Source organism: Thunnus thynnus, chromosome 21, assembly GCF_963924715.1.
Source record: "Thunnus thynnus chromosome 21, fThuThy2.1, whole genome shotgun sequence".
Classification (NCBI taxonomy): domain Eukaryota; kingdom Metazoa; phylum Chordata; class Actinopteri; order Scombriformes; family Scombridae; genus Thunnus; species Thunnus thynnus.
The window spans coordinates 22506563-22528445 of record NC_089537.1 but is presented as its reverse complement, the minus strand read 5'-3'; the positions used below and the strand labels follow the sequence as shown (position 1 = coordinate 22528445).

At 39.6% G+C, this 21883-nt stretch overlaps 1 protein-coding gene across 1 annotated transcript; it reads left to right on the top strand.

Moving 5' to 3' along the window:
• The first annotated feature begins 490 nt into the window (after positions 1 to 490).
• Positions 491 to 21814, top strand: LOC137173060 (kinesin-1 heavy chain-like). The gene is made up of 25 exons (XM_067577744.1): positions 491 to 1040; positions 7642 to 7729; positions 7838 to 7911; positions 8009 to 8113; positions 8210 to 8258; positions 8342 to 8397; positions 8772 to 8859; positions 10374 to 10498; positions 11232 to 11336; positions 11493 to 11638; positions 12135 to 12283; positions 12978 to 13174; positions 15470 to 15538; positions 15910 to 16116; positions 16201 to 16344; positions 17584 to 17772; positions 17982 to 18099; positions 18945 to 19000; positions 19088 to 19197; positions 19282 to 19383; positions 19468 to 19528; positions 20188 to 20259; positions 20906 to 21010; positions 21164 to 21371; positions 21709 to 21814. The coding sequence occupies exons 1-25, from the start codon at positions 915 to 917 to the stop codon at positions 21786 to 21788; spliced, it is 2829 nt and encodes a 942-aa protein (XP_067433845.1). The 5' UTR covers positions 491 to 914; the 3' UTR covers positions 21789 to 21814.
• The last annotated feature ends 69 nt before the right edge of the window (positions 21815 to 21883 follow it).

The window sequence follows — 21883 nt, the reverse complement described above, 5'->3', positions numbered from 1 at the left end:
ACCAGCACCATATTCTTAGTTTTTGTGAGCAATGACCAATCTATGTGTTACAAAACATTCATAATTATTAAGGTTTAGTGCACTATGAGGTGAAAGGCTCTGAAATATTGTTAATAGTCAGTATGTCTTTTGATAAAATGTCAGGTCAAACTCTATCTTTTACCTATCAGGTGAAAGGATTCACATAGGAAGAAAGGCAGGTGGTAATAGTTGTGATATAATAGAAAATCCTGCTCCACTATCTGATTTACAGTGTGACCAGGAACACCTAAATATTTCCAGGATATTGAGCGATCCAGGTAAAACTATTTATGAAAGCAGCTGTTACATCTGTAAGTTTAACCTCTGACCTCCCTGGACAGGACAGTAGAAAAAACACTTTTCCTGCATTAATCAATAGTTTCTCAGATCCTGACGTCCCATGTGACTGTTCTCATGACATGTGCTCCAAACCATCCTTTAATCCCGCCCTGCTCACAGTTGGGTTTTTATTCATTCTGTGCACCAAAGTGAACGCCTTGCAACTATCTTTAGTTTTATGCTTTTAGAAAGTTCTACCTCATCTTTTATCTCATTAACTGAGCAGCTTAATGCGTTTTTATTGACAGACTAGGTGCGTTTACATTGAAATGATGGGATATTTTTAACAAGGTACCTCACATCCGGTTTGACTCTGCCTGACTTTACGCAGCTGTTCTCAGAAGGCCCATCAGCTTCAGGTGCACCGTTTGTTATCATTTTTGTAGATATGATTTATATTTGTATCGGTGAAAATATTTTTGAGGACTACTCCAACACAGTTTCCTAGTCACCGGCAGCTTTGTATCAACTGTATTAGGGGCGCGGCCTGCCCTTTGGCTCCCTGCTGGCTGTAACGGGAGGACGGAGCTCTCCATCCATCCACAGCGGCGGAGATGGCTGATGCAGCGGAGACCACTATCAAGGTGGTGTGCCGTTTCAGGCCGCTGAACAGCTCGGAGTTGGCCCGGGGAGACAAGTACATCCCAAAATTTCAAGGGGAAGACTGTGTGCTGATTGGGGTGAGTGTGTGGCACTATTCACAGCATTCTCCTGCCTATTTGCACTGTATGTTGTATATGTTTTTTGTTTTTTAATGGTCTGTTGTGATATTTGTATTGTATGTACTTTTAATGTACTTTGGGAGAAGCCAAAGAAAAATATCCACTGAGGTGGACAATAAAGTCAATCTGTCTTTCTCTGAGATCCTCTGATCCCAGTAAATGCTGTGAATCAGAGGAGTGAAAGCAAAGACCAACTTTTCATTCAGTGAAATACACAATTGCCGAAAATTACCAATAAATGCGTATGTGTGCTTCTCTGTAGTATAATGCGGATAGACGTTGCCCTTTATTATGATTACAAATATTTCTCCTCGAGTTACAAAAACCGAACACATACATGTAAAGTGCCACTGCTTCAACCCCTGGTTGCATACGGTTGTATAAGCCTATGTGGAACACTGGACCAAACTTAATGAATATCATCTGACAATTTGACCCGACTTTGGTCAACAAATATCAACAGATCAATCATCAGAAAACTCATACAACAGCGGTCGATGACTACTACATTTTATTGTGTAACTCATGTGAATTCAGTGAGGTGTAACTTATTTTTATTAGCTTCTCCATGGGTTTGAGAAAGCCGTGCGTAACGAAGTGCGTCTGGATGGATTCTGCGCTTTTACGCACGGACTTCTGCTCAGGTTGGCAGCAGTAGGGTGACAATTCCAGGGCCTCTCAGTCTAAACTTTTCTAGATCATCTTTACATTGTCAGACCTGACTCAACTTTAATCAGTCTAAGCTGTACTTTGTCAGTTTTAGCTTAGCTTAATCAGTCTCAGCCTAAATTTGTCATCCTCTGCCTCACCTACACTTAACAGCCTCTGCTGTACTTTGAGCATAGCTCTAACCTAGAGCCTAGAGCTAGAGCCAACAGAATCACATATCAAAATATTTTTTGAGCGTTTTGCAGACCTTACCTCCAATGGGAAAATTCTGTTGGTCCAAAACCAGTCCCATTTTATTAAGTGTTTGTGGCCAGCTCATGGGCCAAGGCCTCCAGAAATCAGGTGAATTGACACAGCTTTCAAGAGACATTTGGCTTAGTTTTAGTATAGATCAATTTTTATAACACTGACCAAACATAGTTAACATGGTCGCAAACATCGATCAGCTTGTAATCTCTCTGTTACCAGAATATACCAGTTATTATTTATCATGGCACACAATCACATACTGACCCTGATGGACAAGCTTGGGAGATTAGAGCCATTTTGTCCTTTTTTCTAGTGATTCCCTATTGATTCACTATTATCTGACATGCTCTAATACACACCCACTACATCGCCTCAGCACCACGGAATAGTATAATAACTGGATTGTACTGTACAGAGACAGCCTGAATAGTTTGTCTCTCCTTCTGGCAGCAGGGACTGGAGGTTGTAGCAGTGCCTAAAAGAGGATTCCTTTGAAAATGGAAACCAGATAAAGTAACTTCCTCCTGTACCTAGTGCTCTGTACAAATGACTCTACTTCCATAAGATGCTTGAGGTTGCTCATTTTATTGCACAGGATTTGGACACTGTCTCTTATTTTGGTAACTATTTGGTGGCTGCATGAAATGCCTGAAGCACGTGAGACTGGGGCATCACATCGACCAGTATCTCACGAGAGAAGGGTCAAGTCAGTAGAGTGAAGCTCAGTGGCACGACACAACCCACAGTCCACCGAGCATCAATATCCCAGTTGTAGAGGAAGGTAATTCATCCATGACATCTGAGAACCTGGAACCAACCCAGACACAACATGTGATGGAGAAGAAAATCCAAGGATACAGGCAACATGTTAAATGACCAAAGTCCTGCAGCAAAAAAGAATGGGAGACAGTAAATGCAGATCTGAGCAAGATCCTGGAAGGACTTCAACAAGCAGCAGAGAAGAAGCTGAAGAGGATGAGCAACCTGATATATGAATACTGGATAGAAAGGTTTGGAGCAAGAGACCCAAGGAAGAATAAAACAACAACCTCACCCAAATCCAGAAGGCAACTAGAAATGGAACACCTGGTCAAGGAGGAGAAGAAGGAGAAGGGACTTGAGGAAGCAATGGAGGAAAGGTTCAATAGAGGAAAGGGAGGGAATCAACCTCCTGCAAACAGACTTAAAGAACACCTGACTATGGAAGGCAGAAAACCTCAGAATTTGACACAAGAAGAAGGAGAGGGCAAGAACATTGTCCTACAAAGATCCATTTAGATTTGTGAAAGGGCTGTTCACAAAGGAAAAGAGCGGAGCACTCCAAGTATCAAAGAGGGAACTTGAGACAGAACCAGAGACATGGACTGAGGAACATACCTACTGACGTGCCACCCATTCCTCAACCAGAACACCAGTGTGATGACAGCCCTCCTACATGGAGCAAATTCAAGAAAGTTGTGAGGAAGGCAAGGACAGCGTCAGCTCCAGGACCAAATGGAGTTCCCTGCGGGCTGTATAAGAATGCTCCAGATGTCCTGAGGTTTCTGTGGAGGCTAATAAAGGTGATATGGAAGAAGAAAAACATCCCAAAAGCATGGTAAAGTACAGGGGGAGTATTAATCCCCAAAGAGTAACATGGCTCGAATATTGATCAGTTCCGTTAAATAAATCTTCTAAATGTTGAAGGGAAAAATTTTTTCAGCATTGTTGCGCAAAGGATGGCAACCTACCTGAAAGATAACAACTTAATTGATATGTTGGTACAGAAAGCCAGTATATCAAGTTTCTCAGGATGCTTAGAACATTCAACATGAACTTGAACTCCATGACCTGGCCAATGATTTTGGATCTATCCCACATACTATCCTCTGCACAGCCTTTGAGTTCTTCTGTGTTCCAGTGACCATCACAAAACTGGTCAGAAACTATTTTCAAGAACTGCAGTTTTGCCTCACAACATCAGAGTACCCCACGTCTTGGCAATCCCTGGAAACAGTAACAATGGCAGGATGCACCATCTCCCAACTGGCCTCTACCATGGCCATGGAACTGATCATCAGAGGATCCAAATGGGTGGTAGGAGGAGAACGCCTGCAGTCCGGACAATGACTACCTCCCATCCATTCCAACATGGATGACATGAACACTCTGACCACAATCATCACATGTACAAAGTGATTCCTGGAAAAACTTCATTCTAATATAACATGGGCATGGATGAAGTTTAAGCCCAGCAAGTCCAGGACCATCTCCATTATCAAAGGAAAACTCAAAGACCAGAGATTCCACATTGACGTAACACCCATACCAATTGTGTCAAAGATTAAGAGCTTAGGGTTGTGATACAATGCAAGCCTAAAGGACTCAGACCAGAGTAAGCAACTGAAGGAAGAAACCATCAGGGGCCTAACAAGACCCTACTTCCAGGGAAGTTGAAACCTTGGTCCCTGCAGTTTGGATTGCTCCCCCATCTGATGTGGCTTCTGATTATCTATGAGGTTCCCATCACCAAAGTTGAGAAGCTGGATAGAACAGTCACTACATACATCACGAAATGGCTCGGACTTGTATGGGAACAGGGCTTTGGAAAGGCCTAGCCTGCCTATCACTAGCCTTACTGAAGAATATAAATGCTCCAAGGTAAGGCTGGACATGACCCTGACAGAAACTCAGGACGAGAGGATGCAGTTGGTGAAGCATACAAATGCAAAAAGTACTCCAATCTGGTACCTGAAGCAGAAGAAAGGGGCTGGAGAACACAGGTGCTCCTTATGGAAGTCGGCTGCAGGTGTTTTGTGGCCATGTGAACTACCAGGCTGCTGACAGGGATAGGCGTCCGAGGACAGGCCCTCTGACAGGCTATCAAGTCACCGGCAGAGGCTGCTGAGTGAAGCAGCAACTGGGTGGTAATCAGTTTTTACAGTTTGTTTTGGAAAATTGGAAGCAAACCTTTACCAGCGTCATTAGGGTACACAATGGGGTACAAAGACTGTGAAACAGAGTGGTGCAGGTTCAGGACACTGCTGGAAAGTCTGATTTTTAAAGAGTGCAAATAAAACATTTTAGTGTTTAATTGCATTGCAGTTTGTAAATGGAACTGCTTTACTGTATTGGGAAGCTAATATTCCTGACAGTCACAGAGCTTTTCACTTTCTTTGTGTTCAGTGTTTAATTTCTTTGGCTCAAACAACCACTATAAAAGCATTATACCAGTTGTTATGTTGTTTGTAGCGCCCAGTGAGGAGAGCAGAATGATGCCACTCTACTTAAAAGCACATCTGATAATGTTGAGTTGTCTCACTATTGTGTAGCTCTCTGGATTTCGACTTATGCTGTCAACAAAAGAGATCCATATTAAATTTAGTCAGGCTTTAATTCTAATACCCCATGAGTTTAGCTCTTCTATAGTCGTTGCCCTTTTGAACACCATAAATTATATTACAGCATGGTCATTGTGTCCCAAAATCCCAGACATAATAAATACATATTTCACCCACCCTGTCCTGCATATCAGATGGTTTGTCTTCTCTGTCATGTGGTTTATACAAAGATATTCCTCTCTGATCTGAGCTGCACTAACGATCAATTCATTTCAAATCCAGATTGTATCCAGATATTTTGAGAAGAAAAATAATATTCACTTTGCATTAATAGATCTTACATATGTTCATTTTAGTCTGATATTTCAAAAATAGTTAATAATAATATTTCCATACTAAAAACTGACCCATCAAGGATGTTATAATCAGCATTTTATGGGTTTGCTCCTCATATGTGGATCGGAAACACGCTCATCTTACATTTTGTGTGTGTTTTTCCCTATGTTTGCTTACCATCCACTCTTCCAGATCACAGGTTAAAGCCAGGGCAAACTGTGTTCAAGTGTGCACTGGACAGTATTGTGTCAGTAAGCAGCTGCAATAACACTGACTGAAAGTCTAAAACTTAAAGGGGACAAGCTAAACTAGCATTCTGTGTCTACCTGATTTAATATTTCAACCATAAACAAGACAGAAACAGCTGCCAACCAATGTTTTCCAGACAATTAAAAGACAGAGATCAGTGTTTCCCCTAGAATTTTCTCTCAGGCCCAGTGGTACGCACCGAAAAAACCCTAAAGAGACGAGGCACTCACATCGCGTCAAGAGTTTCCCAGGCAGTGACACAGAGGTTGACTCACGTTTCAGAATAGTGCCACACAGAGGCTCCCAAGTGCAAATGATTATTGATTTCCGAATGAATGGATATTTGACAGAAAAGATTCTTTTGGCCCGGTGGGGCCTGTCGTGGCCCACCAGGCCTGTACAATTATAGGGGAAACACTAGAGATGCATTATGTCATATTATTATGAAGTGTTTTGATGGTATCTTTTCTGTTTTTACCACTGTCTTGTGTAATGTAATGCAATTATGTCATCATGTTTAACTGCTTGCGTACATTGTCTGCTTAACATTGTTTTGTATTAACTGCTTGTTTCACTCATTTTAGTTTTTGATCTTCTGTGCAGTTGCTACATATTCCCTGCTTTCTTCTGTTATGATTGTACATGTTGTGTTTTATTTTTATTTTTTATTGTTAATCTAACATCTGGCCAAATAAAAGGACAACTGTTGAAAATTAGACTTTTGGCTAGCACTGTAGTAGTAAATTTTTTCCACATTATCTTTACTGCAAGTACCAATAAACAGGATTGGGACAGTGTCAGAAAGTTTGAAAGAAATGCATTATTCTTTGGGAACACTGGCATATTTACAATGATGTTGATTATATACATTGTCCCTGTGGAAAAAAAAATCAGAAAGCCCTTTTCCATTTCACATGCACAAAGACAAGATGACTTGGACACAAATATAGTGCATTCAGAAGAAGTGAGACAGTGACACATTTTTTTTGTTTAATTGACTCTGTTCTTAAACATTATTATTGGTTTTCATGTGATTAAAGTGCTTCCTTTTAACTTTGAACATCTGTATCTGCATCTGTAGAATAAAAGTGGGGAATTATGATTCTATAAAAAAGGTTAGGTAATGTAGTATTTAATTTAGTAGCTGCTAAATGAAAGCAACGGGTGTCAGAAAAAGTGAAAATTCTGTAATATCCCACATGTTGTTCTTAAAAGACTGAATTAAGTGAGTCTCAGCATGTTATTAATTGTGTAATTCCTCTTTGATCGTTAAAACACAAGTTATATTTCAAAATAATAACTTATCTGTACTTCATCCTCACATGGAAGTCATGCATTAATCAAATAGACCTTGCACAACATTGTATTTATACACAGGTCTGAGTAGCTGATGATCACTTTATAGTGTTTTTCTGACTGCTTATTAATCCCTGCTTTCTTTCAGTGGGTATAAATGACTAATTACATTGCATTGACACTATCTTACACCTCATTTATTATATTCTGAAGGTCAGAAGTCCGTAGTGGAGGTCTTATTGTTCGCATGAATGCATCCTGACTGAGCCTTTTCCCTATAAATCTGTGTGCATAGATTGCCAACTGAATAGCCCACCTGTCTAACTGAGTTAGTGAGATGCAGTAGATTTACAATATCTATGCCTACTGTTGTGTATCAATATATAAATTCCTGTTTGCGTGTGTTACTGTTGCTCACCAATGCCACCTCCTCTTCACAGGGTAAACCGTACCACTTTGACAGAGTCTTCCAGTCCAATACGACTCAGGAGCAATTCTATAATGCTGTGGCTCAGAAGATTGTCAAAGGTAAGTTGTACATGTTACAGTTGTAGTCTCAGTGGCTGCACACACTACAACCCTGGAAATACAGGTCTCACAACCAAATGTGTAATATCTTTGTCCTGATGTACACAGATGTTCTGGAGGGCTACAACGGCACGATATTTGCCTATGGGCAGACATCTTCGGGCAAAACGCACACAATGGAGGTAACATAACTATATCAGCTGATGTGTTTTCTGCTGCAAATACTGCAAATATGTTGTCTTACTTATACTTTTTCTTAATCATTATTGTCTCCTAAAGGGGAGACTCCATGACCGTGACATGATGGGAATCACTCCCAGAATTGTTCAAGACATTTTCAACTACATTTATTCCATGGATGAGAACCTGGAGTTTCATATTAAAGTATGTTTTCCCACTTTAATCTGGTGCTCAGATTGGGTTTAATGTCAGCAAGCACAAGTCATAATTTTGGTTAAATCTCATCTCTTTAATTTGCAGGTTTCCTATTTCGAAGTCTATTTGGACAAAATCAGGGACCTGTTGGATGGTATGTATTGCTTATCGTTTAGACACTGATGCAAACATCACGATTAATTCACACATGATTTTGACTTTGCCTGCTGTCCACAGTAAAAAACAACAACCTTTCTGTAAAGGAGGACAAAAACAGGGTGCCCTATGTCAAGGTGGGGATTTCATTTTTATTGTGTACAGCTTTTATGTAAGGTGAAATATTGTTTCTGATTAACTTCCACTAAGTTTGTCCCAGCTGCATGTAATACATTAGTTATGAATGACATAAGAAAATATTTTCAAAACAATGACACCGCTGTGTAAGTTTTAATGTATATCATTTGATGCAGGAATGAAAAGAGACATTAAAAATGCTAAGAAAATGAAGTAATAAGATGTTTCTCTCCTCATGGTTCCCTATGAAAGCATCAGCATGATACAGTATGTCATGGTTCCCTCTGCTAATAATTGTGTCTCTGTAAAGCCAGCCTGCTGCGGGGCTGTTGAACACAGTGTTTCCTTGTGATGTGTGTGCGTGTGTCCTCAGGGGTGTACCGAGCGTTTCGTGTGCAGTCCTGAGGAGGTCATGGATGCCATAGACGAAGGCAAAAACAACAGAATCGTGGCTGTCACAAGTGAGTTCATACACTGAGCGCCTTCAGTGCTGCTGCCTCTCATGGGTTCAACCTCACTGAGTCTCCTGACTGCATTGAGACTCCCTCCAGCCAAGGAGCTGTCTCTGCTTAACACATAAGCAAAGAAGAAACAAAACTGAAGTGAAAATAGGCATGGAACTTAATAAACGCGATCCTGGATCTGAACCATGAATGACGTACTTAGTATGATATAAGATCAAACCGTGATACCTGCAGGAAACTTCTAAATTTGCAGCAGCAAAAATTGATATTCAACAAAGTGACACACAATGTAATCACACAACTTGAATAGAACAAGAAGCGGTAGAAACACAAGGGTAATATCCAAATATTAAAAGCAAAGCTAAGGTTACAAATAAGTGTTTGGTATTTTCAACATGCTTAATAGTGTAAAGTGATTTTTTGTTTGTTTGTTTTGTCTCATGATGTACAAACTATTATGAATATTTAAAGTTCATGTCTTGACACTTTATTATAATTTCATCACTTTTGTCTGACTTGACTTTTCCAGTGAGCTGATTGCTCAGTAGGCAGGTTTTGATCCTCTGAAGCATAGGTTACCATGGTGATCTAAATTGGTTAAAAGTGAGCCACATTCTGGAGGACCTGAACTATTCCCAAAGATAGCTGGCACACTAATTTCACTTTATGATACAGGCCCCTGATCTTGATTATTATCAGCCTCCATCAACTTTGAAATGGATAGGAGGACATCAAGAAATCAGTCAGCTCAAATAGGCTAGTAACCAATAATTATCACAGGTTTAGATTATATGTCTTCAGTAGCCTTGAGCCTAAATGCTGTACTTGAAGCTTATGATCAAGTGTATTTTATGCAACTGATAAGTATAGCACACAGATCTATCTCTGTCTTTTCATAGGCTGATTACACTTAGGTATATGAGGTATTTAGAACACATGGATGTAGATTTAATTTCCATTTAAGGGAAAAACAATGATAAATGATTGATGCAGCAGAGGCAGAGCCATCCTGACTTAACTCTGTACCCTACACTTCCCATAATGCAACTAATGTCTTTTGTTTAGCCTCTCTGCAAATACCTATGTCTTTCAAACTGTGTGGGTTTTTTTCTGTTGAATTTATGAACTTTGGCTTAAAAAAAAAAAATTCTTAGGTATGAATGATTGTACGGACACTGTCTGGAGGTAAATGCTTTGTGATGCAGTGACGCTGAGCCCAAGCACAATGTCCTTAAGGGGCAATAAAGTGTATCATCTGTTATCTGTTAGAAATCTGTGGTCCTGAAACTCAAGCTAAGATATCCATGTGATGTGAACTGAATCATTTTCTCAGACTTGACAAAGTTCCCCTTAAAACTACACAAATCCCACAGTCATATCTATTCACTGACTGACATCCCATTGCATGATGATGTATATGTGTTATATATATCATAACCATATATACCAAAACCATATAATTTAGTATGGTTAGCACAATGGCTAACTGTGTTTCTTTGTGTGTGTGTCAGACATGAACGAGCACAGTTCCAGGAGTCACAGCATCTTCCTCATCAACATCAAGCAGGAGAACACTCAGACTGAACAGAAACTTACTGGCAAGCTCTACCTCGTTGATCTGGCCGGGAGTGAAAAAGTACAACTCTCTCTATCTCTCTAAGTCTCCCTCTCTTGGTCTCTGCAACTTCCCAGTCTCTAGTTATACTGGTTTAGTTAGTTACTTGACTACCCAGGACTTTAGGAGTTATGTTATGTTGACATAGTAAATGTGATCATCAAACATAGTGAGTTACCAAATTCTTTGCAACCTTCTGTCTATTATTGCCTGCATTTGAAATGAAGTCTGAGACCCTATAGATATACATTATAGGTACAGTTTATCAATTTTTGCATTTATTGTGGAACTGGGAATTTAAATCTTAAACTTGGTTATCTTCATAGTCTACTTTCTAGATGTCAATTGCCCTAAAACTCTCATCTTTTTGCTTTATTTCTATTGCACTAAAGGCACAGTTTAACTTTATGTATTGACAGCATTCATCTAATGAAACTTTAATGACATACTCCCACTACTGCTGCTTCCTCTCAGCAGGGGACACCACATTAATTTGTCCATCAGTATAAGATGTTAATAAGCCAAGGATGGCACTAAGCTCCAGTGGAGCCATTGACAACATTCTTTTATTAATCTCCTGTTGTATCCTCTTGTTATTGAATAATCATTCACATCTCCTCATAATCTCTGTTACTGTATTGTTTGACACTTTGGAGAATCGTGGCTAGACTTTAATTAGTAAAAATATTAGTTGTGCAGAGGAATCCTGTAAGATAGAACATTGCAATCTGTTATGTGTTCTTGTGCTTCAAAGGTGGGTAAAACTGGAGCAGAGGGTACAGTGCTGGAGGAAGCCAAGATGATCAACAAGTCCCTATCTGCACTGGGAAACGTGATTTCAGCTCTGGCAGAGGGCTCGGTGAGACAGTCATCAGCCCTCCTGGGTGCAACTGGAACAAATCAATATGATCAACTGATGTACTTTGATATGTAAAACAGTGAGTGATCAATATGTGTTATGTAAAAGCTATTGTATGTCCTGTGGATAGTAATTTATGTTCTTTTCCTGTGTCAGACCTATGTGCCGTACAGAGACAGTAAGATGACCAGGATCCTACAGGACTCCCTGGGAGGCAACTGTCGGACCACCATGGTCATCTGCTGCTCACCCTCCGCTTTTAATGATGCTGAGACCAGGTCAACACTACTGTTTGGACAGAGGTACATATACACATAAAGGCCTTATCCCTTCTCATCAGCTTATAACTAGTGTTACAGCAGCACATCAGTCAACTTTCACTCAACAGCCCATATGTGATTTTGCAAAGCCAGTTGGCTACCATAAAAATGATGTCATAACACACCGCTATAGTACAAATGTGATCTATGATCCATGTCCGAAGTCCTACCTTTAAATATATATTGTGTTCAATAGTAATAATCAAAAATAAAGTTGAGAATGTGAGAGCACATCCACACAGTTCACAGTAACAGTCCTTTTAAATAAAGAATGATATACATATTTGACTGAGTATCAAAGGGTTAGGCATCCCTTAATAAGCTAATTATCCTCTGTAATGATGAAAGGCCCCAGATTGACGACTTACCACAACTGTGAAACCTTTTAGCAAGTTCTGCAGTGAAACCAACCTAAAAGTGGCTGCTGTTGATATTCTAAACAGGCCACTGTGTTTTTCACACCTTTCTGTCCCACCAGGGCAAAGACCATCAAGAATTCAGTTTCTCTGAACATGGAGCTGACTGCAGAGCAGTGGAAGAGCAAGTGGGAGAAAGAGAAGGAGAGGAACAAGACACTGAAAAACACCGTTACTGTGCTGGAGACTGAGCTCAACCGCTGGAGGAATGGTGAGGACCACACCCTCACGTACAACATCTCACATCTTTGTTTGCAACAATTATGACTTTTAGCCATTGCAGAACAGTCACTCTGGTTAATACCCGCTGAGATTTCTAAAATATTTGAAGAATAATGGAGGATATTGTGACCTACTTGTTCATATAAACACAACACACTGACAAATATTTTCCAATGCAGGCAGCAAAATATATTTTGAAATGAAGAAGGCATAAAGTGTAGGTAGTCTGATTTTAGACTTTTCCATTCCACGGATGATCTGAACTGGTTTACAATGGTTTAGATGAGATTAAAAAAAAAAAAAAGATTTACAGTTCATATCCTTCAGTCATGAATCCTCGTGTTAGTTTAATAGAGCCGAATCACACACTGATTCTAATTTGAGCTAATGCAGAGCATGGTTCAAGAAAGAGTCCTTTGTTTCCATATTAGCCCTGCCATAAAAAATATTAGTTCTCCTTAAAATGTGCATGATCATGCCTGCCTTATTCATTTTAGATTTTTCCTTACTATGTCTAGTATTTAACATTTGATGTTGACACCTGAAAGTGAAACTTGATATGGAGTCTCAATTGTCCCAGGTCTTCCTCTTAAAACTAAATGTGTGACCGAGGGAGCAGCAGAGACAGTGAGAGAACAGATATCAAGCACCCGCCACCACCTCTTCTCTGTCGCCCCCTGCAGGAGAGAATGTGCCAGTAGATGAACAGTTTGACAAAGAAAAGGCCAAAGTGGAGGTTCAGGCGCTGGACACTACCAACAATGACAAGACAGCACCCAAACCTGCCCTCAGCACCCTCCCCGGGGTCCAACTCACAGACGCTGAGAAACAGAAGTTTGAGGCAGAAATGGCCAAGCTCTACAAAGAGATGGATGACAAGGTGAACACAAATCCAGTTTGCTTTACTGATATGTGTTTCTGTCACATTTTCTAAGGGTTCTTACCTCTTATAACCTACAGTGTGTATTGACCCACTGCAGTGTTTATGCCTGTGGCGTGGTTTTATTGCTCAGCTCAGAACAATATCATTGATCTCAGATGGTCGCAACTAATCACGCTAAGAAAATGTGAAAATGAGTCCTCCAGAGTTGGACAATACATCAGTTTCAAGGCATTAATACATGAACACTACAGAGTTCCTATGAATATTAAATGTGACAGAACAAATCAGGCTCATGCCATTCATAAACCAATCACATCAATATCACATACTGTATAGCATTAATATATTATGGTAGTGATGTATTAGTACACTGTACAGGAAATGCATTGATCCGCTGTATTTACTGATATGTTTTGAGGTGATATATGACTGTATGTTAAATGGCAGATACCAGTACATGCAGATAAAAACTGCATTGCAAAAGAAATGATCCTCACTGGGATAATAGTAGCCTATCAATTGATTATTAATGCATTTGATAACTAACTTAACACTAGACATGATATGTTAATGTTATAATAATAACCATAATCATTTATTAATATAATATTTGTTTTTATAATTATATCTTCTAGCCATACTTTTCAGTTCTTTATTGAAACTTAACAACTTTGAAATGTTCTACACACATTCATGGTCCCCAGATGATGAACTGACCTTTGGTTTATGACCAAATACCTGTATAACTCTTGACATCCCATCATCCTCAGCTGTACTTTGTGTTTAGTGCTAATGAGCAAATGTTAGCATGCTAACATGCTAAACTAACTTGGTGAACATGGTAAACTTTATACCTGTTATAACATCAACATGCTGGCATGATCATTGCTGGCATGATGGTGTGGCATTTAGCTCACAGTACAGCCTCACAGAGCCGCTAGCATGGCTGTCTTAGTCATGTTATTGCATCATAACAATGCTCCAGGCAACAGTGTCATCATAGACATGTGATATGAAAGGTAGGGAAGAACTGTAAGTACTGCATAGACATATCAGGAAGTGACAGTCAGTCAGTGTCAGTCCACTGAGTCCCACCCTCTTGGATTAGGTCACTGTGTAAGTGATTTATCAGGGGCCACCATAGCTCCATTAAGCGGCTGTCATTATATTTTATTTCGGCACTGAGCCTTTCCATTGGAAAAAATAGAGTGGGGGTTTTTTCATGGATCCAGTTAAATAGTATGCATTGTCTTTGAAAAGACCAGCAGCTTAGGTCTATGTGAGTCCAAGGTTCCTTCTTTAGATGGTTGACCCAGTAAAAGCTGCCCTGCATCTTTAAAAGTATTGTGCTTCAAAATTGTACCAATCTCTTTGTCTATACATGGCCATAACTTATTATTAATTGTTAAGAGTTATCTGATATTAACAACTCCAAGTATTGATTTACACTTCTATATTTAGTTTTAGAATTAGCTCCATAAAACCTTACAGAAAACGTTTCATTGCAAAAAGAGAACTTTGTCTCCTCCTGCACGTTTTTTATAATCTTGTATGCAGAAGTTGTAAAAGACAAGGGACGTTTTGCAAAAAAGTATAGCACCTAAAACATCATTTATAACCCTGAACATGTATTTCATCTCCAGTCTCACTTAAATCTTATAACAAACACAGCCTTTCCTTTTCAGAGAGAACATTAAATCTGCCTGTTTCTTTGATGTTTGCTTTATAAACTGTAAAGATCTATACTAGGTGAAATTGTGTTCATAATTTAGGTCTGTACCATACGTCAAAAGACCATCCTCCTTCATACATAAGGAACAATTTATTCTAGGTGTCATGAATATTACCTTGTAACCTCAAAAAGAATACAAAAAGATACATACAAAAATAAAATACTATTTCATTCCATTTGATTAAATCCAGGAATGTCCATGAAAATGTTTAAAGTCTTTTCCAAAGCCAGATCTTTTCAAATTTATTACAATGCCTATTGATAATATCAATAATTGATGATTATTAATGGCCATATAAATTATATGATACAATTTCTTTAAAGTGATAAAATATGATTATTTATTTATTGCTAATATATGCAAATTTTGCTAATATTGAAAGTGTTAGCTAAATTTCTAACTATACTCATATTATACTCATACCCTCTTACTTGTAGAATTTCTTTTGGTCAGCAGATGGCGCACTTAGATGCTGTTTAATATCACTTTTCTTTGCTGTAGAAATGAATGAGTGATGTATTATATTACTGTTTTCCTCTCTGTTCTTCACTTCCTCCAGGATGAGGAGATCCACCAGCAGTCTCAGATGGTGGAGAAGCTGAATGAACAGATTTTGGACCAGGAGGAGGTGACAACCCCCCCTTCCCTTCCCTCCCCCTCCCTAAACTCCCCTACTGCGCCTCAGCCCTCCATCCACTCCTGTTAGCACAAACCCAGTCTGACGGCTTATGGCAGACCATTAGTAACCCTGCAGGAGAGGTCAGATTGTTATTCACCCTTAGCAAGCACGGGAGCCTCACCAGATTAAACACATAAGGTTTTTTGTTTGTTTAGTTAGTTTTTGTTTTGTACAGAAATGTGTTTTGTAGATCAGAAATTTCAGACTTTTCCCTGATGGAAGAGAACACAAAAAAATACATTTTTCCCCTCTTCCGAATTTGAGCACATTCATCTGAACATGATCGTCTTATCTTCTGTGCTCACTGTCCTCGCTTTTAGCTCTTAGCCTCTACACGGCAGGACCACGACACCCTGCAGACGGAGCTGAACCGGCTGCTGGCAGAGAATGAAGCCTCCAAGGAGGAGGTGAAGGAGGTGCTGCAGGCCCTGGAGGAGCTGGCCGTCAACTACGACCAGAAGAGTCAGGAGGTCGAGGACAAAGCAAGGGAGTTTGAGGCCCTCAGTGAGGAGCTGAACCAGAAATCTGTAAGCAGGTCAAAGTTTTGACATCATAACACTGATGGTCACTTGGTGAGGTGTTAACTTGCCTATTGTATAATCCCCCACCAGATCTGCTTGACCTCCATTGACTCCGAACTCCAGAAGCTGAAGGAGATGACCAACCACCAGAAGAAGAGGGTCACTGAGATGATGTCATCATTACTCAAAGACCTGGCTGAGATAGGCATCGCCGTGGGAAGCAAAGACATTAAGGTTACCAGTCCTGGCTGTAACAGACTGTTAGGATATGACTGCAATTTTAAAATATACAGAAACTAACAATAAAGAGACATTTGTGGATATTGACCATGGCTACGCTACATGCGTCCTTTGGGCCACAAGCTTCCACTTTATTATCTTTATATTATCTATCTTGTTCCTCAAATGTAAAACTTATATAACTGATCTGCACATTTTCAGTCCATTTAGGTGATGTTTGCTTATATTGTTGATGAATTTGTGAATTAAGTAAACAGATTGTCTATAAAATATCTGTAAATAGTTAGCAAATGCTAATAAAAATTGCCCAGAGCTCAAGGTGACATCTTCAAATTGTTTATGTTTGACCAACAGTCCAAAACCTAAAGACATTCAATTTACAAGGATATAAAACTTTACAGTTATCAAAAAACTATCTATCAATCAACTTATTGATTATTTGTAGAAATATGATCATGTGACTGTCTCCTTTTACCCAGTAGTCCATCCATCTGCTTTGTCTAAGTGAGTCTGACACTAATTTGAAGCTCTGTGTTCAACGGCAGCATTTCTAGTGTAATACCAGCTGTAGAGGGTTCAAGTAAAAGGAAAATAATTTGATCTTCCTCACCAGAATACAGCAGATGGCTTTAATTATGAAAATTAGGTAACATAGCGCAATTTGGGAACTCATATTAAGCCTAGAAGGGTTGTCCCTGGATGTCCCTTGCACTTTTTTTTAATTACACTAAATTTTATTGTCACTGCAACACAGCAACATTGAAGGCAGTGAAATTTGGCTTCCTCGAGCTCTAGTTCCAATGAGAGTATATAAAATGAGAGAGAAATATAATAATTTAAAATATTATATATCAACTAGACTGTATTGCCAGTAGTGTAAAAAGTCAATTTAACAATTAGCTCATCAACAGAAAATTAATTGGCATAATGTATTGATCAATCATTATTCGTCATGAAGAAAAATGCAAAACATTATCTGCTTCCAGCTTTTCAAATGTGAGTGTGTCTTTGAGTTTTTACCTTTTGGTCAGACAAAATAACCATTTTTAAGATGTCACCTTGGGAAGGATGAAGCAGTTTGGGTTTCTGTAGATGGGACTCTGATTATTGATCAGTGATTATCAGTTAATCATTGGTAGAGGTATTGTATGTAAAACATGAATTCATTTGAAAAAAAAAAAGTTACTAAAGGACAAAATGATTTCTAACAAGTATGTTTTTCGGACCTCTCAGCAACAAGAGAGCAGCGGTCTCATTGATGAGGAGTTTACTGTGGCTCGTCTCTACATCAGCAAGATGAAGTCAGAGGTGAAGACGATGGTGAAGCGTAGCAAACAGCTGGAGAGCTCCCAGGCCGAGAGCAGCCAGAAGATGGAGGAGACTGAGAGGGAGCTGACTGCCTGCCAGCTGCGCATCTCCAAGGTCACTACAGCTTTCCTCTGCCATGTCACCATAGTGACAAATATGGTGGTTAATTAAAATGGCAGATCATGTGGTCATCAGTCAAATGGCAGCTTTAACAAACTGATGGCTTTCTGTACATTGAACCATTGGTTTGAAGAGAGAGCTGTCATGGAGCTGTGTGAGCTTTAAATTCACAGTTCTTTCCATGTCTTTTTTTTTTTTTGCAGCATGAGGCTAAAATCAAGTCCCTGACAGACAGCCTGCAGAATGTGGAGCAGAAGAAAAGAAAGCTGGAGGAAAATGTGGACTCTCTCGGTGAAGAAATAGTGAGGATCAGAGCCCAAGGTCTGCACAATGCTCTATAACGAATTGCTTGTAATTAACCCTTTAATGGTGTTCCCTGCCATTTGGTAGAGCACATTTTAAGTTGAGCTCTCTTCAGCACTCAGTTAAAAGTATGCTAGGTCCAAAAGAAACCCCAAGGTGCACTGCGGTTTTCAGAACCTTTTCAGGTGGCTCTCTTCCAGGAAGTTTTCAGATTTTTCTAGTTTAGTTTCAGGTTGCTTATGCAATGATGTAAATGAATCCCCCTACCAAAAATGTCAAATGACTTAATAATAATATTTATGTGTAATGTCACATTTCACATATGTAATGTAATTTAAATTAAAAAAAAAAACCACGCTCTATCAATCAGTTAAAAGTCTATTACTGGTAAAGGTAGTATTGGTTTAATATCTTATAAAAGCTGAATATTGTTATGGAATTCAAAGTTTGTCTGGTTCTAGTTCAGTCCCAGATATACTTCTACAAAGATGTAACTCTATACATAATGACTTTTTGTTCTTTTCTTGTTATTTTCGATTTTTTTTTTATTTATTGGGTTTCAGACATTGCTCTTGTCCATAAAAAGAAATGTGGTGTTAAAAAAGTATTTTATTTCACTTTAATAGAGACAATATGCAGGTTGTGGAAAGGGTTCTTTTACTGTAAATGGTTATCTTAACCATCTAGTATAGGCTCAATTTTAAAAAAAAAATGTGTATGTATGTGTAAATAATTATTTTTTGTTGTTTGTGCTCTAAAGAACTGAAAAAATATTTTAAAAACCCATTGATTCTGTAGCAGGATTCACAGAATGCAACTGATACTTTTTCACTGTCATCTTTTGGATTTTTGTCTCCCTCCAGAGAGAGTGAATACCATGGAGAAGGACAATGAGATCCAGTCTGCCAATGAAGTCAAGGTATTGTACCAGAGTACAGTATGGTCAAATTGTGGTCTTAGGTGCCAACTTGAAATTATGACCAGATGTATGCTTGTCTTTCCTCAGGAAGCTGTGGAGAAGCAGATCCAGTCTCATAGAGATGCCTACCAGAGGCAGATCGGCAGCCTGAGAGACGAGCTGGACACAAAGGAGAAACTCATCACCGAGCTGCAGGAGTAAGACACCATTTTGACCAAACACTTCTCTCTCTGTATGAGGTTTCTGGTGCAGTGCTGATACTGTTACTGATATCTGTGCAGTCAGAATCAGGAGATCATGCTGGAGCAGGAGAGGCTGAGAGTGGAGCACGAGAAGGTCAAGACTGCCGACCAGGAGAAGAGCCGTCAGCTACAAGAGCTCACGTAATGCCTCTACCTTTAGTTAATGGGAAAATATAGGTTTCCAGTTACAAATGCTCTCATTAACATCCATTTCACATTCTGCAGAGTGATGCAGGACAGACGGGAGCAGGCCAGACAGGACCTGAAAGGACTGGAGGAGACTGTGGTCAGTTATGGAAATGTGCATTATATTCAACTATTCATTGTTTTTTTAACCTCCAGTTGTATTCAGCCATGTGTATAGTTTTGGTTTTATTTGCACAAGTTTTCATATATCGGTTTCTGAGATTTCTGCCTCCACTCCCACAAATAAAGGTGAAAGGAATTTCAATTAAAGTGAGCTTATTGGTTTTAAAGAAAGGGTTGGTACATGGAAACCAATAAATCTTTGCATCCTCTTGAGATCACACGAGTAGACTCTAAGTAATAATACAAAGAAGATTAAATAAAAATAAAAGAAAATTTAAAAATGTGTAGCACATACAAGAGTGGAAGATCCAGTCCACAATAAACTGAAAATATAACTTGTCACATTCACAGGAGGGTCTTGTCTATGTTTGAAATCTAAATAGGCACTTCCATTTCTCAAACTACCTTTTTGTCTACAAAGCATAAACTGATAGGATGCCGTGTGATGGCTGACTTGTTAACTGATATTCTATTCACTGCCATTGTATAAAGATGGCAGAAATCCAAGAGGCGGATATCTCAAAACCTGGACAAATAAGTTTTTGCTGTAATTTGGGCGAATAAACCCTTTAATGTCTACAACCTGTTTTTCCTTTGTTATCTCTGAGCTGGATTTCCTTCCTTGCATTCACACAGGCCCGGGAGCTGCAGACACTCCACAACCTCAGGAGGCTTTTTGTCCAAGACTTGGCCACAAGACTCAAAAAGGTAAAAAGGGTTGCCATGGTAAATTATCATTGTAATCATCATCCTGTTGTCTGGTTTTGTGTGTGATTTAATCTCCTATCTGATGTAATATCACATGAGCTCTTGTTGCCCACGATGACATCCTTTACCTGAAATGAGCCGAGCAAGCCCCATATTTCGCTCGTGCACAGGCTGCACTCCATTTAATTTGCACCATGATGAAATTTTAATGAATCCAGGGAACACAACAGAAAGTGTCTGCAATAAGTAGGCCATCTGATTCTTCAAAGGTAGCAGCTGTAAATTAGGGACTCGGGCCCTCGCCGTGGCACTCATCTCCAGCCCTCAGGCTGGGGCTTGATGAGATAAACAAAGCAGGAGCAAAGCAGGCTTTCCTGGAAGACAGAGGGAATATTCCATGGTGTTGCACCCATCCAAAATCTGCTACTTATCATCTCATTTAGCCACACATGGGATTTCTTTCTACAGATTTCTTTTTAGACACTGAGGTAGATATTCTCATAGAAAATGACTGAATGCAGCAAATGATTAACACTCAGGGAAACTGATGAATGAATGAATTTGGTAATGAAATAATGAATGAATGCAGAAGTAAAACATGGATTGATGTGAGCGTATAAATATTCTGTGTTTCGTGCCTGAGCAGAATGCTCAAATGGACTCAGAAGACTCAGACGTCAGTGCTGCCCAGAAACAGAAGATCAGCTTCCTGGAGAACAACCTCGAGCAGCTAACCAAAGTTCATAAGCAGGTAAATATACTGTATGTGCAAACACAAATTACCACAGCTCTTTCTCATAAAACTAATCCTACTTCAGCAGCTTATTGTTTCTCAAGGCTGCATGCTCTGTATGTCCTCTCTCTTTCCTCTCATTCTTTCTGTTATCTGTTTCCCTCTCTGTAGCTGGTACGGGACAATGCTGACCTTCAAAGTGAGATTCCTAAAATGGAGAAGCGCCTGAGGGCCACAGCTGAGCGGGTCAAAGGCCTGGAGGCCTCTCTGAAGGAGGCCAAAGAGAGCGCAGCCCGAGAACGCAAACGCTACCAGGAAGAGATGGACCGCATTAAGGACGCTAGCAAGCCCAAAAACATGGGCAGGAGAGCCTCGATAGGTGGGTGGAAAAACACATATAGGGAACTACATTCTATGTCATTTCTGAAAAATGTGGTACAAAGAAAATACAGAGTGCCCAAAATGTTAGGTTTGCAGGAACTACAAAATAAAGCTTTGGTTCACAAGCATCTTGAGATTCACTGTTTTTTATACTTAATGAGTAAAAATTCTGTATTCTGAGTATTCTGAGCCCACAGTCGAGCATGAAATCCTAAAATTAAGTTCAAACTTGGAGTCTAAAAACTGTATAAATACACAGAATAACAAGTCCAAATATTGATATCTCAACCTTGACTTTGTACTTGACCCATGTTATCTCTCGGTGTCCAACCCAGCCAAGCCCATCCGACCGGGCCAGCTGCTGGGAGCCTCCCCCCTGATTGCCAACAGGTCCAACCTCATCCAGAACAACTAGCCTGCTGACATCATGGGATGAGGCAACAACAGGCAAGAGAAGAATACACACTTGTATTTCATTGCCATCACTGCTTCATTAATCTAATAATAATA

Bases quoted from the DNA above. Each gene is read 5' to 3' on its own strand.
- LOC137173060 (XM_067577744.1), top strand. From the start codon at position 915: ATGGCTGATGCAGCGGAGACCACTATCAAGGTGGTGTGCCGTTTCAGG. The intron at 11,337-11,492 runs GTGAGACAGTCA...TTCCTGTGTCAG, and splicing joins CAGCTCTGGCAGAGGGCTCG to ACCTATGTGCCGTACAGAGA. The intron at 16,345-17,583 runs GTTACCAGTCCT...CGGACCTCTCAG, and splicing joins TGGGAAGCAAAGACATTAAG to CAACAAGAGAGCAGCGGTCT.